The sequence below is a fragment of the Oncorhynchus clarkii genome, chromosome 28 (genome assembly GCF_045791955.1).
Source record: "Oncorhynchus clarkii lewisi isolate Uvic-CL-2024 chromosome 28, UVic_Ocla_1.0, whole genome shotgun sequence".
Classification (NCBI taxonomy): Eukaryota; Metazoa; Chordata; class Actinopteri; order Salmoniformes; family Salmonidae; genus Oncorhynchus; species Oncorhynchus clarkii.
Genome location: NC_092174.1, coordinates 41,202,224 through 41,221,702, shown reverse-complemented (window position 1 = coordinate 41,221,702; position 19,479 = coordinate 41,202,224). Strand labels below are relative to the sequence as shown.

The 19,479-nt window shown below is 40.5% G+C and overlaps 1 protein-coding gene across 1 annotated transcript in view; it reads left to right on the top strand.

The window, feature by feature from the left end:
* Positions 1-19,479, top strand: part of LOC139387490 (unconventional myosin-IXb-like) — an 81,423-nt gene that overhangs the window by 16,078 nt on the left and 45,866 nt on the right. The window contains exons 3-6 of the mRNA XM_071133735.1: positions 5,181-5,275; positions 6,003-6,065; positions 7,561-7,660; positions 13,164-13,264. Coding sequence (XP_070989836.1) covers positions 5,181-5,275; positions 6,003-6,065; positions 7,561-7,660; positions 13,164-13,264 — 359 coding nt within the window. The remainder of the gene's footprint in view (positions 1-5,180; positions 5,276-6,002; positions 6,066-7,560; positions 7,661-13,163; positions 13,265-19,479) is intronic.

Below are 19,479 nucleotides of genomic sequence, written 5' to 3'. Positions count from 1 at the left end.
TAACGTTTTGCATTGTTGCCAAAAAGTTCAATTTTGGTTTCATCTGACCAGAGCACCTTCTTCCACATGTTTGGTGTGTCTCCCAGGTGGCTTGTGGCAAACTTTAAACGACACTTTTTATGGATATCTTTAAGAAATGGCTTTCTTCTTGCCACTCTTCCATAAAGGCCAGATTTGTGCAATATACGACTGATTGTAGTCCTATGGACAGAGTCTCCCACCTCAGCTGTAGATCTCTGCAGTTCATCCAGAGTGATCATGGGCCTCTTGGCTGCATCTCTGATCAGTCTTCTCCTTGTATGAGCTGAAAGTTTAGAGGGACGGCCAGGTCTTGGTAGATTTGCAGTGTTCTGATACTCCTTCCATTTCAATATTATCGCTTGCACAGTGCTCCTTGGGATGTTTAAAGCTTGGGAAATCTTTTTGTATCCAAATCCGGCTTTAAACTTCTTCACAACAGTATCTCGGACCTGCCTGGTGTGTTCCTTGTTCTTCATGATGCTCTCTGCGCTTATAACGGACTTCTGAGACTATCACAGTGCAGGTCATTTATACGGAGACTTGATTACACACAGGTGGATTGTATTTATCATCATTAGTCATTTAGGTCAACATTGGATCATTCAGAGATCCTCACTGAACTTCTGGAGAGAGTTTGCTGCACTGAAAGTAAAGGGGCTGAATAATTTTGCACGCCCAATTTTTCAGTTTTTGATTTGTTAAAAAAGTTTGAAATATCCAATAAATGTCGTTCCACTTCATGATTGTGTCCCACTTGTTGTTGATTCTTCACAAAAAATACAGTTTTATATCTTTATGTTTGAAGCCTGAAATGTGGCAAAAGGTCGCAAAGTTCAAGGGGGCCGAATACTTTCGCAAGGCACTGTATAAGGACGCTAATGAAACTAAAATACACACAGGTGAAACTAATAAGACAAAACCAACAGACAAACGGAAAAAGGGATCGGGAGTGGCTAGTAGGACGGTGACGACGACCGCCGAGCACCGCCCGAACAGGCAGGGGAGCCAACTTTGGCGGAAGTCGTGACATACACCATGTTTCAGTCCAATCACATCAAGATTATGATCAGTAATTTGTTCATTGACTTCCTTGGAAGTGAGGGTTCTAACATGAAATAACCCTATTTTGCAATATGTGAGATATTATCACAATCTCTTCCACAGAGATTGCTAAGGCGAACACCAACATGTTTAGTTTTTCCCAACCTAGATCGAGGCACAGACATGGTCTCAATGGGGGAAAACTGAGCTATCTACACTGACTGTGCCAGGGGCGGACTCCACTAAACTGGCGGGCTGGCTAACAGCCTGCTGCCTGGCCTGCACCCCATCTCATTGTGAAGCTAGAGGACTTAGGTTTGAAATGACAGGGCTCTTTCTTTCAAACTTTGTATACGAACATATACATCTCTCCTAATATGCATGGGACTACTTTGGAACAGATTTCCAACATGTAAATCACTTGGAGCTGATTTTCTGGTGTTTTTACAGTCTTTTATGTCCGCCAATAAAAAAAATGTTTGCCAAATAATATCACCCGCATGCCAAATTCAGCCCGCAGGCCGCCAGTTGGAGAACTGAAGTGTGTGCTGGGAGAATACGTATAATAAAGTAAAGATTCACCCATTTTGAATGTTTGTTTTTTATATTGTTTTTGTGCATCTCTGATCGATGTTCTACCGATTTTTATTAATTTTTTTATTTATATATATATATATATATATATATATATATATATATATATATATATATATATTTTTTTTTTTTCTTCCCAGGGTCATTTCATGTTATGTGTATCTGAGCTATTGCCGTTCATGTTATGTGTATCTGAGCTATTGCCGTTCATGTTATGTGTATCTGAGCTATTGCCGTTCATGTTGTGTGTATCTGAGCTATTGCCGTTCATGTTATGTGTATCTGAGCTATTGCCGTTCATGTTATGTGTATCTGAGCTATTGCCATTCATGTTGTGTGTATCTGAGCTATTGCCGTTCATGTTATGTGTATCTGAGCTATTGCCGTTCATGTTATGTGTATCTGAGCTATTGCCGTTACAGCAGGAAGAAATGAGTCCGGTATGACGTTGTGTGACGACCCTCCCCCTCTGTCTGCCGTATTCTCTCTTTGTTCTTGTTTCCTTATTAGGATGCCGGTGGGCGGAGTTGGGAGGGTCGTCAGCTACATGGGAAACACCTGGGCCCGGTGTGTCCCAGGATAAATACACCACTTCCCCATTCATGGAAGAGACTCTCTCCATGCAGACACTTTTACAGATTTTGTTGTGTATCTTGGTGGCCTTTTGGTTGTTTGCTTTGGCATCTTTCAACACCCTGCATTCTCACATTCATGCATGCAAAACACTCACTTACACTACTGATTACACACACCATTGTATATTGTACTTAGTTTACTTTATTTAATAAATATATATTTTGTTACTTATCTCCACGTTGTCTCCCTTTTTGTTACGGGCTTTGAGCCAGCTCGTGACAGTAGCATTGCGAAAACGCCGCTCTCACTACACTGGAAGTTAATAGGAATACGGCTTTTAGAAGGCAGAAAAATGATCATGTCAGATTTCAATACTGGCCAAGTCATAAAGCTGGAGGTTGTCTTCTCCATATAAACATATTTTGTTTATATATTCCTACCTCAAGAAATGTTTTTTTTATTTAACAGAGGGTCTAACACATTTCTCTTATTTGTCTGCCTCTTCAGTCCAGGGTGCATTGCATGGTAACCGTTGTAAATGTCAGACCCCACTCTGTGAGGCACATCGAATGGTGAGATTGTATACTCCTGATAGTTTGTTTAGGCGATTTTTACAGCTTTCTAGCTACTTCATATTACTGATGTTGACTTTAGTATTATTGTGTGTAGCTCGCTAGCCAGGAAGCCCATAGAGCATTGCATTGTGGGTTTTGTAGTCGACTTGAGCTGCAACAGATTTCCACCATTTTCACATGTTGCTAACAACTTTATTATAACGACATAATTAAACATTTGTTATTATTCTAACATTTTTTATGTAACACTAAATTATAGGAATGAGTTGTTTTGGATGGATCCTTTTTTCTTTGAACTGGTATTTCAGGCCTTGTGATTGATAATTGAACAGGATGTGAATTGGCTTGTTCTCATTGGCTGATGCATGATGGGAATTGGTTTAAGAAGTCGGACAGATGGGGACAGATGGGGAACAGATTGTCTGCCGGGTTAACAGGCACTTATTGAACATGGGTTTTCATTTTGAACAAGATTTCGACTGCTTTTTCCTCACTGCAAATTAAAAAGCTCACTCTGGGCAAGAAAAAGTACATCTACATCGTATCCCTGCTCACTATTAAAGTCCAACCGCTGGCTCAAACTTCAGTGTCCTAAAAACGACCCTGGTTTGGTCACTCAACTGTGTCATGTTATTAGTCGATCATTGTGTTGTCTTTAATGTATCTATTAACCAGAGAAAAACAGAGCACAGTGGTGTGTGGGTGTCTGAAGCTGAGTTTCATGCTCAGTCACTGGTGCGTTTCCTACAATATGCCTACACAACGCTGTTATCAATCAGGCTATTGACTCTGACTGTGTGCATGTAATCGTGAAATCGGTCCTTCTCAGAATGTCATGACGGTGTCAACACTTCAGACGTTCTGTGGCTTGTCATAAGATCCCTCCCAAAACCACATGTTGCTCATCTAGTGAACCTAATCACAGTAACATGTTGCTCATCTAGTGAACCTAATCACAGCAACATGTTGCTCATCTAGTGGACCTAATCACAGTAACATGTTGCTCATCTAGTGAACCTAATCACAGTAACATGTTGCTCATCTAGTGAACCTAATCACAGCAACATGTTGCTCATCTAGTGGACCTAATCACAGTAACATGTTGCTCATCTAGTGAGCCTAATCACAGTAACATGTTGTTCATCTAGTGGACCTAATCACAGTAACATGTTGCTCATCTAGTGAACCTAATCACAGTAACATGTTGCGCATCTAGTGAACCTAATCACAGTAACATGTTGCTCATCTAGTGAACCTAATCACAGTAACATGTTGCTCATCTAGTGTACCTAATCACAGTAACATGTTGCTCATCTAGTGAACCTAATCACAGTAACATGTTGCTCATCTAGTGAACCTAATCACAGTAACATGTTGCTCATCTAGTGAACCTAATCACAGTAACATGTTGCTCATCTAGTGAACCTAATCACAGTAACATGTTGCGCATCTAGTGAACCTAATCACAGTAACATGTTGCTCATCTAGTGAACCTAATCACAGTAACATGTTGCTCATCTAGAGGACCTATTCACAGTAACATGTTGCTCATCTAGTGAACCTAATCACAGTAACATGTTGCTCATCTAGTGAACCTAATCACAGTAACATGTTGCTCATCTAGTGGACCTAATCACAGTAACATGTTGCTCATCTAGTGAACCTAATCACAGTAACATGTTGCTCATCTAGTGAACCTAATCACAGTAGCATAGTGTAGGAGTATCTGGAAATTAGAGAGCCTGCCTGTTGGGTCATCTTAGCATACAATTTACTGTGTACAACCCTTTTATCTTTTAAGTTAATGTCTTTCTCAGCAGCACATAATTGGAATGTTTTGTATCAGTCAGGCAATTCTAGCGGAACTGGCTTACGGTTATTCAAACTGGTGAGTTACTGTTGAGGGTTATCGAATTGTACATAATATCCCCTCTCTCTCTCCCTGTGTGTGTCTCTCTCTGTTTCTGTCTCTGTCTCTCTCTCTCTCTCTCTCTCTCTCTCTCTCTCTCTCTCTGTGTGTCTCTCTCTCTCTCTCTGTGTCTCTGTGTGTCTCTCTGTGTGTCTCTCTCTCTCTCTGTCTCTCTCTCTCTCTGTGTCTCTCTCTCTGTGTGTCTCTCTCTCTCTCTCTCTCTGTCACTCTCACTCTCACTCTCTCACTCTCACTCTCACTCTCTCACTCTCACTCTCACTCTCTCTCTCTGTGTCTCTCTCTCTCTCTCTCTCTCTCTCTCTCCTCTCTCTCTCTCTCTCTCTCTCTCTCTCTCTCTCTCTCTCTCTCTCTCTCTCTCTCTCTGTCTCTGTGTGTGTGTGTGTGTCTCGCTCTCTCTCTCTGTCTCTCTCTTTCTGTGTCTCTCTCTCTCTGTTTCTGAACAGGCGTTTGGCAACGCTAAGACGGCTCAGAACAACCACTCCAGTCGCTTTGGGAAGTTTATCCAGGTCAACTATCTGGAGAGTGGGGTGGTGAGAGGGTAAGGCAGTGTTATCACGTTATCGACACATACTGAATACCATATAGGAGAATCTGTCTTTGTATGACTTGGCATGATAGCAGCAAGATCACAGAAAACAAACTATCCATCACTTTTTATTCAGTGCATTGGTTTGTTTTAGTTAGACTGGGTGCCGGTCTATTTCTGCTCTCTTGGACAACTCGCTATGGAGTTACCAAGCCAAACAACATGTTTGACTTGACAGTGACTGCAATTGAGTTGTCAATAGCACAAATAGATCTTGGGAGCAGGCTATATTTATGGCGTTTCCTCATCAAGGGTCAACCACATTTTAATTGGTGGGTTTCTGGCAAAAAATTGAATCTAACTGTAATTAATTGGTTTATTCGTGTAGTTCCTTGCTGTCAGTGTCACCATGAACACAGGGGACTTTGTCTAGTACATTGCTGCTGTCGTAACCTTTAATTTCAGTTCACAGCACAACCATTTGGCTTGATTTTAGTAAGCAGACATGACTACAAACATCAAGAATTTGTGGACAAATCACATTTCTGTCAGATGCTTGTATTTTGTATTGATTATCTGTTTTGTCATTTGTATTGATTATCTGTTTTGTATTTTGTATTGATTATTTGCTTGTATTTTGTATTGATTATCTGTTTTGTATTTTGTATTGATTATCTGTTTTGTCATTTGTATTGATTATTTGCTTGTATTTTGTATTGATTTTCTGTTTCCTTTGCAGGGCGGTGGTAGAGAAGTATTTCCTGGAGAAGTGTCGGCTAGTGTTTAGAGATAGGAGTGAGAGGTATGGATGGCAGAGCAGAGAGCTCACTCACACACGGACCTGACCCATATTTCCACACTATTGACGTAAATTAATAATTTGCGCGAAAGCTAGAGTTGATTTCTTATCTTGACTCGTACTCCTTGTGAATCAGGAACTAGCACGTCCGGGACGACTCAGTTCCTTATCTTGACTCGTACTCCTAGTGAATCAGGAACTAGCACGTCCGGGACGACTCAGTTTCTTATCTTGACTCGTACTCCTAGTGAATCAGGAACTAGCACGTCCAGGACGACTCAGTTTCTTATCTTGACTCGTACTCCTAGTGAATCAGGAACTAGCACGTCCGGGACGACTCAGTTTCTTATCTTGACTCGTACTCCTAGTGAATCAGGAACTAGCACGTCCGGGACGACTCAGTTTCTTATCTTGACTCGTACTCCTAGTGAATCAGGAACTAGCACGTCCAGAACGACTCAGTTTCTTATCTTGACTCGTACTCCTAGTGAATCAGGAACTAGCACGTCCGGGACGACTCAGTTTCTTATCTTGACTCGTACTCCTAGTGAATCAGGAACTAGCACGTCCAGGACGACTCAGTTTCTTATCTTGACTCGTACTCCTAGTGAATCAGGAACTAGCACGTCCAGGACGACTCAGTTTCTTATCTTGACTCGTACTCCTAGTGAATCAGGAACTAGCACGTCCAGGACGACTCAGTTTCTTATGAACTGGAATTTCAGGAAATGACCCGTTTTGACTCAAAATCTCAGACCATGATTTTTGTACAGGAGCTTTTTCATTTGTCATAGTTAGTATCTGCTATTCTCTGAACACGTCACTTTTTAACAGGCTGTGGGGTTAATGCCGAACACACAGCATGCCGAACACACAGCATGCCGAACACACAGCATACCGAACACACAGCATGCCGAACACACAGCATGCCGAACACACAGCATGCCGAACACACAGCATGCGCTCCTGTGACTGCAGTGCCTAAATAGGAGATTTGGTTATACTATTAACTCTCTTTATTTCAAGTTAAACCTGGTGTGAAGCTTCACTTAATAAGAAAGCCAAGTAGACTTTAATCCAAACCATCCGGTAGAAGGTAGAAATAATAGCACTGTTGTACAGATCCCATTTAACAGCAGCTGAACAAATATTAGCCTAGACAGAATTACTCGCATGCTGAAGAAAATTTATAATAATAATGTAAGATAAAAAATGAGGTCAAAAATGTAGGTAACATTTAAGGTTAACTGCATTAAGGTTTATAAAGGGTTTGTAAATGCTGGTGTAAGTAGTTGACAAATAACCAATCACTCCCATTTCAACCAGTTAGTTATTACTGATTTCATACACTATCTAGACACTAATGATTAACAGTCTACGACTGGAACCCTAAGTTGTTCCTGACTACATTACCTGACTACGAGTCTGTAACTGAGGCCTGTAGTTTTCCCTGGTCCTCTCTACAAGTAGAGTTTAACCTCTGACCCTTGACCTTTAGGAACTACCACGTGTTCTACTACCTGCTGGTGGGAGCGTCCAAGGAGGAGCAGAGAGAGTTCAGTCTGCTGCATCCTGAAGACTACGCATACCTACAACAGGTAAACACACACACACATACACACATACACACACCCACACTGAGCCCGAAGACTATGCATACCTACAACAGGTAAACACACACACACACACACACACATACACACACACACACCCACACTGAGCCCGAAGACTACGCATACCTACAACAGGTAAACAGACACACACACACACACACACACACACACACAGCCCGAAGACTACGCATACCTACAACAGGGACACACACACCGGGGATTTGCCAGCTTTTGGCCGATTTAAAAAAAACAAAAAACAAATGAAAAGCCGATAAATTAAACTGTTACTGTTGCCACAATGACCAGGTGAAAAACATCCCATTGTAAAATAAGACTTTTTATTTATCGATGGAAATACATTCGACCGTCATGCTTATCGGTCTATACGTTCATTTGGATAATATAGTGTAAATAAATTGTGTTTATTTTCGTTAGTCATCATGTATCTTTATATTTGTCCAACACAACTATCACACACACAGCATACAGAGATGTATTTTGAGAGGGATTTCTCCTAATGCTCCTCTTGCAGCTGGAGTTAAACATGCTTTTAGAAGCCCACTCATTGCACAACAATTCTAAAATGCGATTGCGTGTTAAAAACAATTGTGGTGCATGATTAAAAAAAGAGCTACTATTTTTATTTCTCAACTGGTAATTGAAGCGCACCATTCACAATTCAAGTGCAGATAACAGGAAGTATGTATTTTTAAAACATACTTATTTGTTTTGAAACCTGACTGTTTTATTTCATATTATGAGGCATGTCTTGCTTCAAAGTAGCCTATAGGCAAAATCCCACCATGGAAACGTGGAGGTAGTTATTTTATAAAGACGTCATTATGTGGCGCGAGAGTTTCAAGCTTGAGGAAAACGTACAATTTATTTAATTTCTACCAGTCTGCGTGCCAGTTATGATTTTCATGTGCACGTTTTCGCGGAAACAGTTTCATTTAAATAAATTTAAAAAATGTTTGTTTCTCAAAATCGTTGGCATGTGGTTTAATCGTAAAAATCTGAATTAAAATGATAAAAAGCTAATGCGAGATCCCCAGCCTCCGCCATATAGACACATTCATACACCGGGATCCATTGGCTAAAGAACTCACTGGTGTAAAAAATACTTGAAAGTACTACTTAAGTAGTTTTTTTTGGTGCTATCTGTACTTTACTTTACTTTAACTTTTACTTCACTACATTCCTAAAGGAAATAATGTACTTTTTACTCCAAACATTTTCCCTGACACCCACAAGTATGTGTTACATTTTGAATGCTTAGCAGGACAGGAAAATTGTCTTATTTATCAAGAGCACATCCCTGGTCATCCCTACTGCCTCTGATCTGGTGGACTCATTAAACAGAGAACATCCCTGGTCATCCCTACTGCCTCTGATCTGGAGGACTCACTAAACAGAGAACATCCCTGGTCATCCCTACTGCCTCTGATCTGGTGGACTCACTAAACACTTAGTTTGTAAATGATGTCTGAGTGTTGGAGTGCGCCACCTGGCTGTCCATTTGTTTTTAAGAAGAAGAAAATGGTACCGCCTAGTTTGCTTAATATAAGGAGAATTAGAAATGATTTATACTTTTACTTTTGTAGTATTTTACTTTCACTTTCACTTTTGGTATTCTACTTTTCTACTTTTCTTTTAGTTAAAATGTGGTACTTTTTCCACCACTGAAAGAAGTGAGCGAATGGAACTGCTATCCAATAGGCCAATGAAGCAGTAGGCCTATAACTTCCATTGCTCTTTCACACTGAGAATAGGTGATTATCGAGGGGAGATTGTTGGAAATATTTTTCAAATAGCTTACTGTGAGGAACTATAGTTGTTTTTAAAAATGTTACCTCTTTTTTCGCCCCAATTTCGATCGTGTCTCATCGCTGCAACTCCCCAACGGGCTCGGGAGGTGAAGGTCGAGTCATGCGTCCTCCGAAATATGACCCGCCAAACCGCGCTTCTTAACACCCGCCGGCTTAACCCGGAAGCCAGCCGCACCAATGTGTCGGAGGAAACGCCGCTCAACTGAGGAACGAAGTCAACCCGGTCCGCCACACGGAGTTGCTAGAGCGCTATGAGCCAAGGAAAGTCTAGGCTAAGCTTTCTGGTGAACTCATTTTAATATTTGTTTTTATTTATGTATAGGCAGGAGAAATTATATAATTTTGGCAAATAAAATTCTCCCATTTACTTCCCTATTTGTCACGCCCTGACCTTAGAGATCCTTCATTCTCTATTTTGGTTAGGTCGGGGTGTGACTAGAGTGGGCATTCTAGTTTCTTTATTTCTAGGTTGGCCTGGTATGGTTCCCAATCAGACGCAGCTGTCTATCGTTGTCTCTGATTGGGGATCATATTTAGGCAGCCTTTTCTCATCTGTTTGTTGTGGGATCTTGTTTGTGTATAGTTGCCTTGAGTACTGCATTAGCTTTACGTTTCGTTTTGCACTTTATTGTTTTCTGTGTGTTTCACTTCTAATAAAAGATGATGGAACCAAACCACGCTGCATTTTGGTCCAATTCTTACATCAACGTTCGTGACACTATTGGACCCACCGCTATGACATTTCTCTCCTGTTATATCGGTTTTTATATCAACTTTATTTCGTTGTCCAGAAGCCAAAGGCACAATCCTACTCATATTAGCAACCCAAAGTAGTTGATGCGTCTTTAGATCCTTCTAACAGAGATTTTCATCTCTGTCACATCTGGAACCGCTGTCAGGCGCGCTGTTTAGAATGGTGTTTTTCCATCAAATTGCATTTTGACAAATGTTTGAAAATGACATTTTATTGGCTGCTTCATTACATGAGTTACATGTTCTGTTAAGATGCATTACCATAATCTAAATGTGATTTCTGTCATTTTGAACAGTGTTGGTGGAGGTTCTAATGCAGTGGTTCCCGAACTCGGGGTTTTAGTTAAGACAACTGGGGGAAAAAATGAGCTCCGACTGATGGAATTCAAAGTTAGAAACTTTGGCCTCTGTCTAAAGCTCAGACTTTCCCACCTGAAGATCACTGACATCATGATTTCACCTTGTTTTTTTTTGCTCTCAGTTGTCTTGAAAGCACGTTTTTCTCACCCCCACTAATGAGATGGGTGTGTTTGATGCATGTCGCGTCGGAACTTCTCAAAATCAGGGGGCGTGGTCAACAGTGCGCACCTCATCTCTGCCTAGTTAAATTAAAAAAATATATATCTATCGTCACTTCCAACCTGGATGGATATTTGGTTTTAATGCAGACGAGAGCACTTCTGAATCCAGCTTCACACAGACATGAGCTGGCGAAGGTGACCATGAGTTTTACTGCTCTGAGGGAGACTTGAGTCAGGAACCAAAACTCTTCCGTAGTGACCCGTGAATGCATTGTCTGCAGCATTCAGTCACCACTCGACAGGCCGCACTTGAATGTTGCACTTGAATCATTGCGATTCAAGTGCAACGGTAAAGTTCAATCATTTTCATTTAGATTTTTAAGGTTAACCACATTACAATGATTGTCATATCAGCCGACCCCACAAGTGGGTCTAACCTCTTGGGGCTAGGGGGCCGAATTTTCACTTTTGGATAAGTAGCATGCCCAATTTCAACTTCCTGCTACTCATGCCAAGAATATAAAATATGCATATTATTCATAGATTTGGATAGAAAACACGCTGCAGTTTCTAAAACTGTTTGAATCATGTCTGTGAGTATAACAGAACTTATGTAGCAGACAAAACCCTGAGGACTAACTGTTCAGAATTATTATTATTTTTGCTTCTCTCTGTTCCCTGACCTGTTATTGCCAAGGGATATTTCTTAGGCACTTGTTTGCAGTTCCTACCGCTTCCACTGGATGTAACCAGTCTTTGGAATTTGGTTGAGGTTATTCCTTTGTGCAATGAAGAAGTAGGCCAACTAGGAACTGGGTACACTTCTGTGAGTTGCGCAAGGTGTGAAAAGTGGCGCTGGTTTATTTTCATTCCTGTATTGAACACAGATTGCCACGTCTACAATTTGATCGATTATTAACGTTTAAAAATACCTAAAGTTGTATTACAAAAGTAGTTTGAAATATTTTGGCAAAGTTTATAGGCAACTTTTGAAATATTTTGTAGTGACGTTGCGTTTTTTGTAAGCTGTTTTTTTTCTGGATCAAACAAGCTTTATAAATGGACATTTTGGATATATATGGACGGAATTAATCGAACAAAAGGACCATTTGTGATGTTTATGGGACATATTGGAGTGCCAACAAAAGAGGCTCGTCAAATGTTTTGTATTTTATTTCAGCGTTTTGTGTAGCGCCTGCAGGGTTGTAATATGCTAGCTCCTTTGTTTACTGCTGGTGCAGATGGTGCAGGCTTTCAGATAATAGCTTCTTATGCTTTTGCCGAAAAGCATTTTAAAAATCTGACATGTTGGCTGGATTCACAACGAGTGTAGCTTTAATTGAGTATCTTACATGTGTGATTTAATGAAAGTTTGAATTTCATAGTATTTTATTTGAATCTGGCGCTCTGCATTTTCCCTGGCAATTAGCCAGTTGAGACATTTGTGTTTAGATTTACGATTTTCCAGTTGTTTTGAACGAGGACTTATGTCCGTCTAATTTGCAATTGACTGTCATAGTCCCACATTAAAAGTATGCGATGGTGAGTTGAAAAGACAATCAGAAATACTGTTACAATCAAATCTAATTTTATTGGTCGCATACACATATTTAGCAGATGTTATTGCGGGTGTAACACACGCTTGTGTTCCTAGCACCAACAGTGCAGTATTATCTAACAATACACAACAGTACACACAAATCTACAAGTAAAATAATGGAATTAAGAAATATAGAAATATTAGGATGAGCGATGTCGAAGTCCGGAGTATAAATATATATAGAATGTTTTGTTAAAATGTTTTGCAATTGACTGCCATAGCCCAAAATAAAACAAGGAAACATTGGGTGTAAATACATACTTTTTTTTTCACATGGTTGGGGTCATGAGAATTTTCAGATATCAAAATGGGGTTGTGGACTAAAACAGTTTGGGAACCCCTGTCCTAATGGGTTATGTACACCAATGGAAACCCAGACACACACTGAGCCTGAAAACAACACACCTCCAACAGGTACACTGTCAGTCACAGACACACTCTCACTCACACACTCTCTCTCCTCTCTCTCTCTTTCTCTCACTCACTCACACACTCTCTCCTCTCTCTTTTTCTCTCACACACTCTCCTCTCTCTCTCTTTCTCTCACTCACACACTCTCTCCTCTCTCTCTCTCTTTCTCTCACTCACACACTCTCTCCTCTCTCTCCTCTCTCTCTTTCTCTCACTCACTCACACATTCTCTCCTCTCTTTTTCTCTCACACACTCTCTCCTCTCTCTCTCTCTTTCTCTCACTCACACACTCTCTCCTCTCTCATGCTCTCCTCTCTCTCTATTTCTCTCTCACACACTCTCTTTCTCTCTCTTGCTCTGTATCACTTTGCAGGAGGACTTTAATTTAGAAGATGCTGAGGACCTCAGGCGTGAGTTCAAGAGGCTTCATCAGGCCATGGAGATGGTGGGATTCCTGGTCCCCACCAAGAAACAGTACGTATGGCTACTGTAGGGTTACAGATCAAGGGAGAATGAGAGATAGAGATGGAGAGGTGGACAGAGAGAGAGCGACAGAAGAGAACGAAATATCCCTATCTTCTTAACATCTCCTCTACCATGCTCCATGTCTTCAGCCTTGATCTGATCGTTTTCCTGGAGAGTTGGTGTCATACCTCGTGGCTCATGGAACTAAAACACTACGCCTGTAACAGCAGACAACTATCCAGTAATTCCTCCTCTCTCTCCCATTAGCCGCAGCAGGTTAGAGCTGCTCAGACGTAGCAGGGGGAAATGCAGAGAGCATTACAGTAGCGGGAATCTGATGTTGACCTCGGGGCCTGGCATGTGTGGGAGAGAGAACCAGTATAACCCAGTTACTCACCTGTTAGAGGTATAACTCAGTTACTCACCTGTTAGAGGTATATCTCTAGTATAACTCAGTTACTCACCTGTTAGAGGTATATCTCTAATATAACTCAGTTACTCACCTGTTAGAGGTATACAGTGCCTTGCGAAAGTATTCGGCCCCCTTGAACTTTGCGACCTTTTGCCACATTTCAGGCTTCAAACATAAAGATATAAAACTGTATTTTTTTTGTGAAGAATCAACAACAAGTGGGAAACAATCATGAAGTGGAACGACATTTATTGGATATTTCAAACTTTTTTTAACAAATCAAAAACTGAAAAATTGGGCGTGCAAAATTATTCAGCCCCTTTACTTTCAGTGCAGCAAACTCTCTCCAGAAGTTCAGTGAGGATCTCTGAATGATCCAATGTTGACCTAAATGACTAATGATGATAAATACAATCCACCTGTGTGTAATCAAGTCTCTGTATAAATGCACCTGCACTATGATAGTCTCAGAGGTCCGTTAAAAGCGCAGAGAGCATCATGAAGAACAAGGAACACACCAGGCAGGTCCGAGATACTGTTGTGAAGAAGTTTAAAGCCGGATTTGGATACAAAAAGATTTCCCAAGCTTTAAACATCCCAAGGAGCACTGTGCAAGCGATAATATTGAAATGGAAGGAGTATCAGACCACTGCAAATCTACCAAGACCTGGCCGTCCCTCTAAACTTTCAGCTCATACAAGGAGAAGACTGATCAGAGATGCAGCCAAGAGGCCCATGATCACTCTGGATGAACTGCAGAGATCTACAGCTGAGGTGGGAGACTCTGTCCATAGGACAACAATCAGTCGTATATTGCACAAATCTGGCCTTTATGGAAGAGTGGCAAGAAGAAAGCCATTTCTTAAAGATATCCATAAAAAGTGTAGTTTAAAGTTTGCCACAAGCCACCTGGGGGAGACACCAAACATGTGGAAGAAGGTGCTCTGGTCAGATTAAACCAAAATTGAACTTTTTGGCAACAATGCAAAACGTTATGTTTGGCGTAAAAGCAACACAGCTCATCACCCTGAACGCACCATCCCCACTGTCAAACATGGTGGTGGCAGCATCATGGTGTGGGCCTGCTTTTCTTCAGCAGGGACAGGGAAGATGGTTAAAATTGATGGGAAGATGGATGGAGCCAAATACAGGACCATTCTGGAAGAAAACCTGATGGAGTCTGCAAAAGACCTGAGACTGGGACGGAGATTTGTCTTCCAACAAGACAATGATCCAAAACATAAAGCAAAATCTACAATGGAATGGTTCAATAATAAACATATCCAGGTGTTAGAATGGCCAAGTCAAAGTCCAGACCTGAATCCAATCGAGAATCTGTGGAAAGAACTGAAAACTGCTGTTCACAAATGCTCTCCATCCAACCTCACTGAGCTCGAGCTGTTTTGCAAGGAGGAATGGGAAAAAATTTCAGTCTCTCGATGTGCAAAACTGATAGAGACATACTCCAAGCGACTTACAGCTGTAATCGCAGCAAAAGGTGGCGCTACAAAGTATTAACTTACGGGGGCTGAATAATTTTGCACGCCCAATTTTTCAGTTTTTGATTTGTTAAAAAAGTTTGAAATATCCAATAAATGTCGTTCCACTTCATGATTGTGTCCCACTTGTTGTTGATTCAGTTTTATATCTTTATGTTTGAAGCCTGAAATGTGGCAAAAGGTCGCAAAGTTCAAGGGGGCCGAATACTTTCGCAAGGCACTGTATCTCTAGTATAACCCAGTTACTCACCTGTTAGAGGTATAAACCAGTTACTCACCTGTTAGAGGCATATCTCTAGTATAACTCAGTTACTCACCTGTTAGAGGTATATCTCTAGTATAACTCAGTTACTCACCTGTTAGAGGTGTATTTTTATGTAATTATATTCTAGCTTGTGACTACCATTAATGTGATGACTGTTATTTTATCAAATCAATTAACTATTGTTTTTAATTATTACGAGATTAAATTAATCATGGAACAATGAACTCATTAGCAATCTTGGGGCACCACGAAAAAAGTTTGTTTTAATAAGTTACCGGTTTCCGAATTAACTCTGAATATATCGTTATCCTATTAGTTATCCATTCATTATTTTTACCTCGTATCAGTCTCATTCTGAACATTGTTGACTTCAAATCTGCACCCTAGTCTAAATGATGATTCAGCGATACACATTGGATTAATTATTTATTACCTAACTAACTAAATAATCACACAGAAATACATAAGCACACACTCAGGATAGATTATATGTTGATTACTAACATAATGTAATGAAAAGTCCCTAGTGGACTAACCCGATATGATGGCTTGGTACACAATGAAAAGGGAGGGGCATGTAAGGAGAGGGAGAGACAGAGTCAATTTATTGTGCATACATGTAGAAGCTATGCTCATGGGAATATGAATACTTTGCATATGAATGACCGCTCATTGAAGAATAATTGCAGTGTATATATGTATTTACGCGTGTATGTCTTTATCATCTCTCTGTTGAAATCAACCGGTCCGTCTGTGGAGAGTAGTTCGACAGAAGTCTCTGATTGTGTAAGTCTCTGGTTGTCCACCAGAGGTCACCATGTCCTCAGTTGTAGAAGTAGGCTTTCTTTGTTCAGGCAAGTGTTCGTTAGAATGGATATATCAGATGTTCCAAAGGTTGTTTGAAAAGATCTTCCTGGTGTCTTTGGTCAAAGTTCTAGACTACTTTACATGCAGAGCTGCAGGTGGCGCATGTCTTAGTCTAGTCTTCTTCACTCGTCGAGTTTCAGAGGGGTCTTGTAGTTTTAGACCATTTGTCACGTATTCAGCTCACTCTGCACGTATACTGGTCTAGCAGTTTTAAACCATTTTACACACCAGTAGCAACCCGGCAATGTACTGGTCTATATTTAAATTGCAACCATTTCAACGTGTAGCCACGTTTTCTGGTTTCTATGGTTGATTATTCAGGGTCTAGCTAGAACCACTCTACACACCGGCAGCAAGCCGGCATGTTTTGGTCTAATGATAATTTCATTAGCAGTCCTTTTATGCCCTTTCTTTGGAGGACGGTTCCATCACGTTGCCACAATGTTTGTGCTCACGTGGGCATGGTTACTGACTTGAAAAGCAATGATCTAATTTAGAAGACTAAAATAACATTTAATCTTCTCACAAATAGTTTCATATTTAATCATATCAGTTCCACAACATTTAGATGTAAATCTGATAACTGGGGCGTATACATTTGTGGAGTTACTGTTATTTAGTTATACCGTCCTTAACCTCTCTGGGATATTTTCACTGGGCAAAATCCAGTGAAAATACAGAGCGCCAAATTAAAATAAATTACTATAAAAATTAAACTTTCATGAAATCACACTTGCAAGATACCAAATTAAAGCTACACTTGTTGTGAATCCAGCCAACGTGTCAGATTTCAAAAAGGCTTTTCGGCGAAAGCAAACAATGCTATTATCTGAGGATAGCACCCCAGTAAACAAAGAGATAAAATAAAATTTCAACCCTGCAGGTCCGACAGAAAACGCAGAAATAAAAATCTATTTCATGCATTACCGTTGATGAGCTTCTTCGGTTGGCACTCCAATATGTCCCATAAACATCACAAATGGTCATTTTGTTCGATTAATTCTGTTGATATTTATCCAAAATGTCCATTTATTTGGCACGTTTGATCCAGAAAAAACACTGGTTCCAAGTCACGCAACATGACTACAAAATGTCTCATAAGTTACCTGTACGCTTTGTTCAAACATGTCAAACTACTTTCCTAATACAACTTTAGGTATTTTTTAACATAAATAATCAAGAAAATTGAAGACTGGATGATCTGTGTTCAATACCGGAGGGAAACAAAGTGGAGCGAGCTTTTCAGGTCACGCGCCTCTAACAAAGAGTACACTAGACTCGAGCCTCTTTCTGACCAGTGTTACTTCTTCATTTCTCAAAGGAAAAACCTCAACCAATTTCTAAAGACTGTTGACATCCAGTGGAAGCGTTAGGAACTGCAGCAAAGTCGATTCGAAATCTGGATTCCCAATGAAAACCCATTGAAAAGTGAGTGACCTCAAAAAATAAATCTGAACCGTTTGTCCTCGGGGTTGTGCCTGCCAAATAAGTTATGTTATACTCACAGACATGATTCAAACAGTTTTCGAAACTTCAGAGTGTTTTCTATCCAAATCTACTAATAATATGCATATCTTAGCGTCTGGGCTGAGAAGCAGGCCGTTTACTTTGGACACGCTTTTCATCCGGATGTGAAAATACTGCCCCCTGTCCCAAAGAAGTTAATGATATCACAAAACAACAACTGATTTTACATGATTATTGTTTGAAGCCCCACCAACCATTTCTCACATCATTTACGTGCAAAATATTGTTTCAATGTCCAACCTTTTGATGTTAAAGTTTTGGGGCAGATTCTCTCTCTCTCTCTCTCTCTCTACACACAAAGGATTTTTGACTTCTCCATACTGCAGTGCAGAGAGAGAGTTTACGACCGGTCATTAAAGTCATAGGACCGGGCCACTCCCCTCCCCCTTCCTCTCTGGTGGGAGAGAGGGGGGGTTCTCTTTGATCCTCACCCAGGTGGGAAATTCATGACACCCGTAAACCATTATTTTTTGCGTGTATGTATGGTACCCTAGAAATGAGGATGATTTAGTAACCTATACCACTACCCAGTAGGGATTCAAATTATCCCGAAAATCTACCAAGTTTCAATACACGTAATAATCGATAATTATACCGAGAGTTCTTGGAAATACCCCCAAAAATCGTAAGTGCCCTTTTTAAAGTGTTTAAAACAAAGAAATGGTCACTATGCCAGGGTTCTCTCCAAATAAGAAGGGTGCTGCGCCTCCTTGTTGGCTTGGCTGCTCCACCATTTTAAGAGTTCAGACAAAATGAAACTGACATTTAGTAATGATAGAGTAACTATCTCTGATCGGCAATGACAATGTTGTGAAGTTTGGAAAAGGCCGTTCCAATTTTTTTTGCGTTATTATGTTCCTCAGCCTGCTGCTGAAATGCGCAGAATTAATTATTTAGACACAGAGGACGCACAGAACGCACCCAGTATAGCATTGTTGAGTCATACAAACTTTATAACAGCAGTCAAACAATAGTTAAATGACCAAAGTAGCTTAGCTTGCCAGATAACCTCCTTCAACAAATGACAGAATATCTCCTATTTTGCAACATCTAGTTGATGATTATACAGACAGCAGATCGGCTCATGAATAACGGGGAGATGAAGAGAGTTTCAATATCAAAGTATCTTAACAGGGGCCAACTCTGTTTAAAGAAAGATCCATATCTAACCTTCTCTACTGAAGTACGAGACAGTGCAGAGAAGTGGGGGAAATGGTATTGCGATATTTTGACATGCATTTAGCGATTTACATAATAAAGTTAGGCATTTTCCTGCGAGACAGGAGTCAGGACTTTGGCTTTCAATGGGATTGGGACTGGATAGGAAAATAGCCTAGGCTCCTATGACAGGAGAAGATAGAATTTTCCCTCGTCCCTCTCTGAATTGTTAACAGACTTCATGTCTGTGACAGATCTCCGTGTAGTGAATTATGCATATAGGCCTGTCCAATGTGTGACCGTCTGAAGAGTCACAATGACAGCTCAGAGAAACACATTATTTTATAGGCTATACTGTAAGGGTTTCCTGTAGGGTTTATTTACTGTATTTGCATCGCGTGTGTAGTCCGGTGGTGTCAATTATGCTTCTGCTTTGAATTTATGGCCACTGTGTGTGAAGTAAATACGCTAGGCTAAAGGTTTCCATGACAACCTG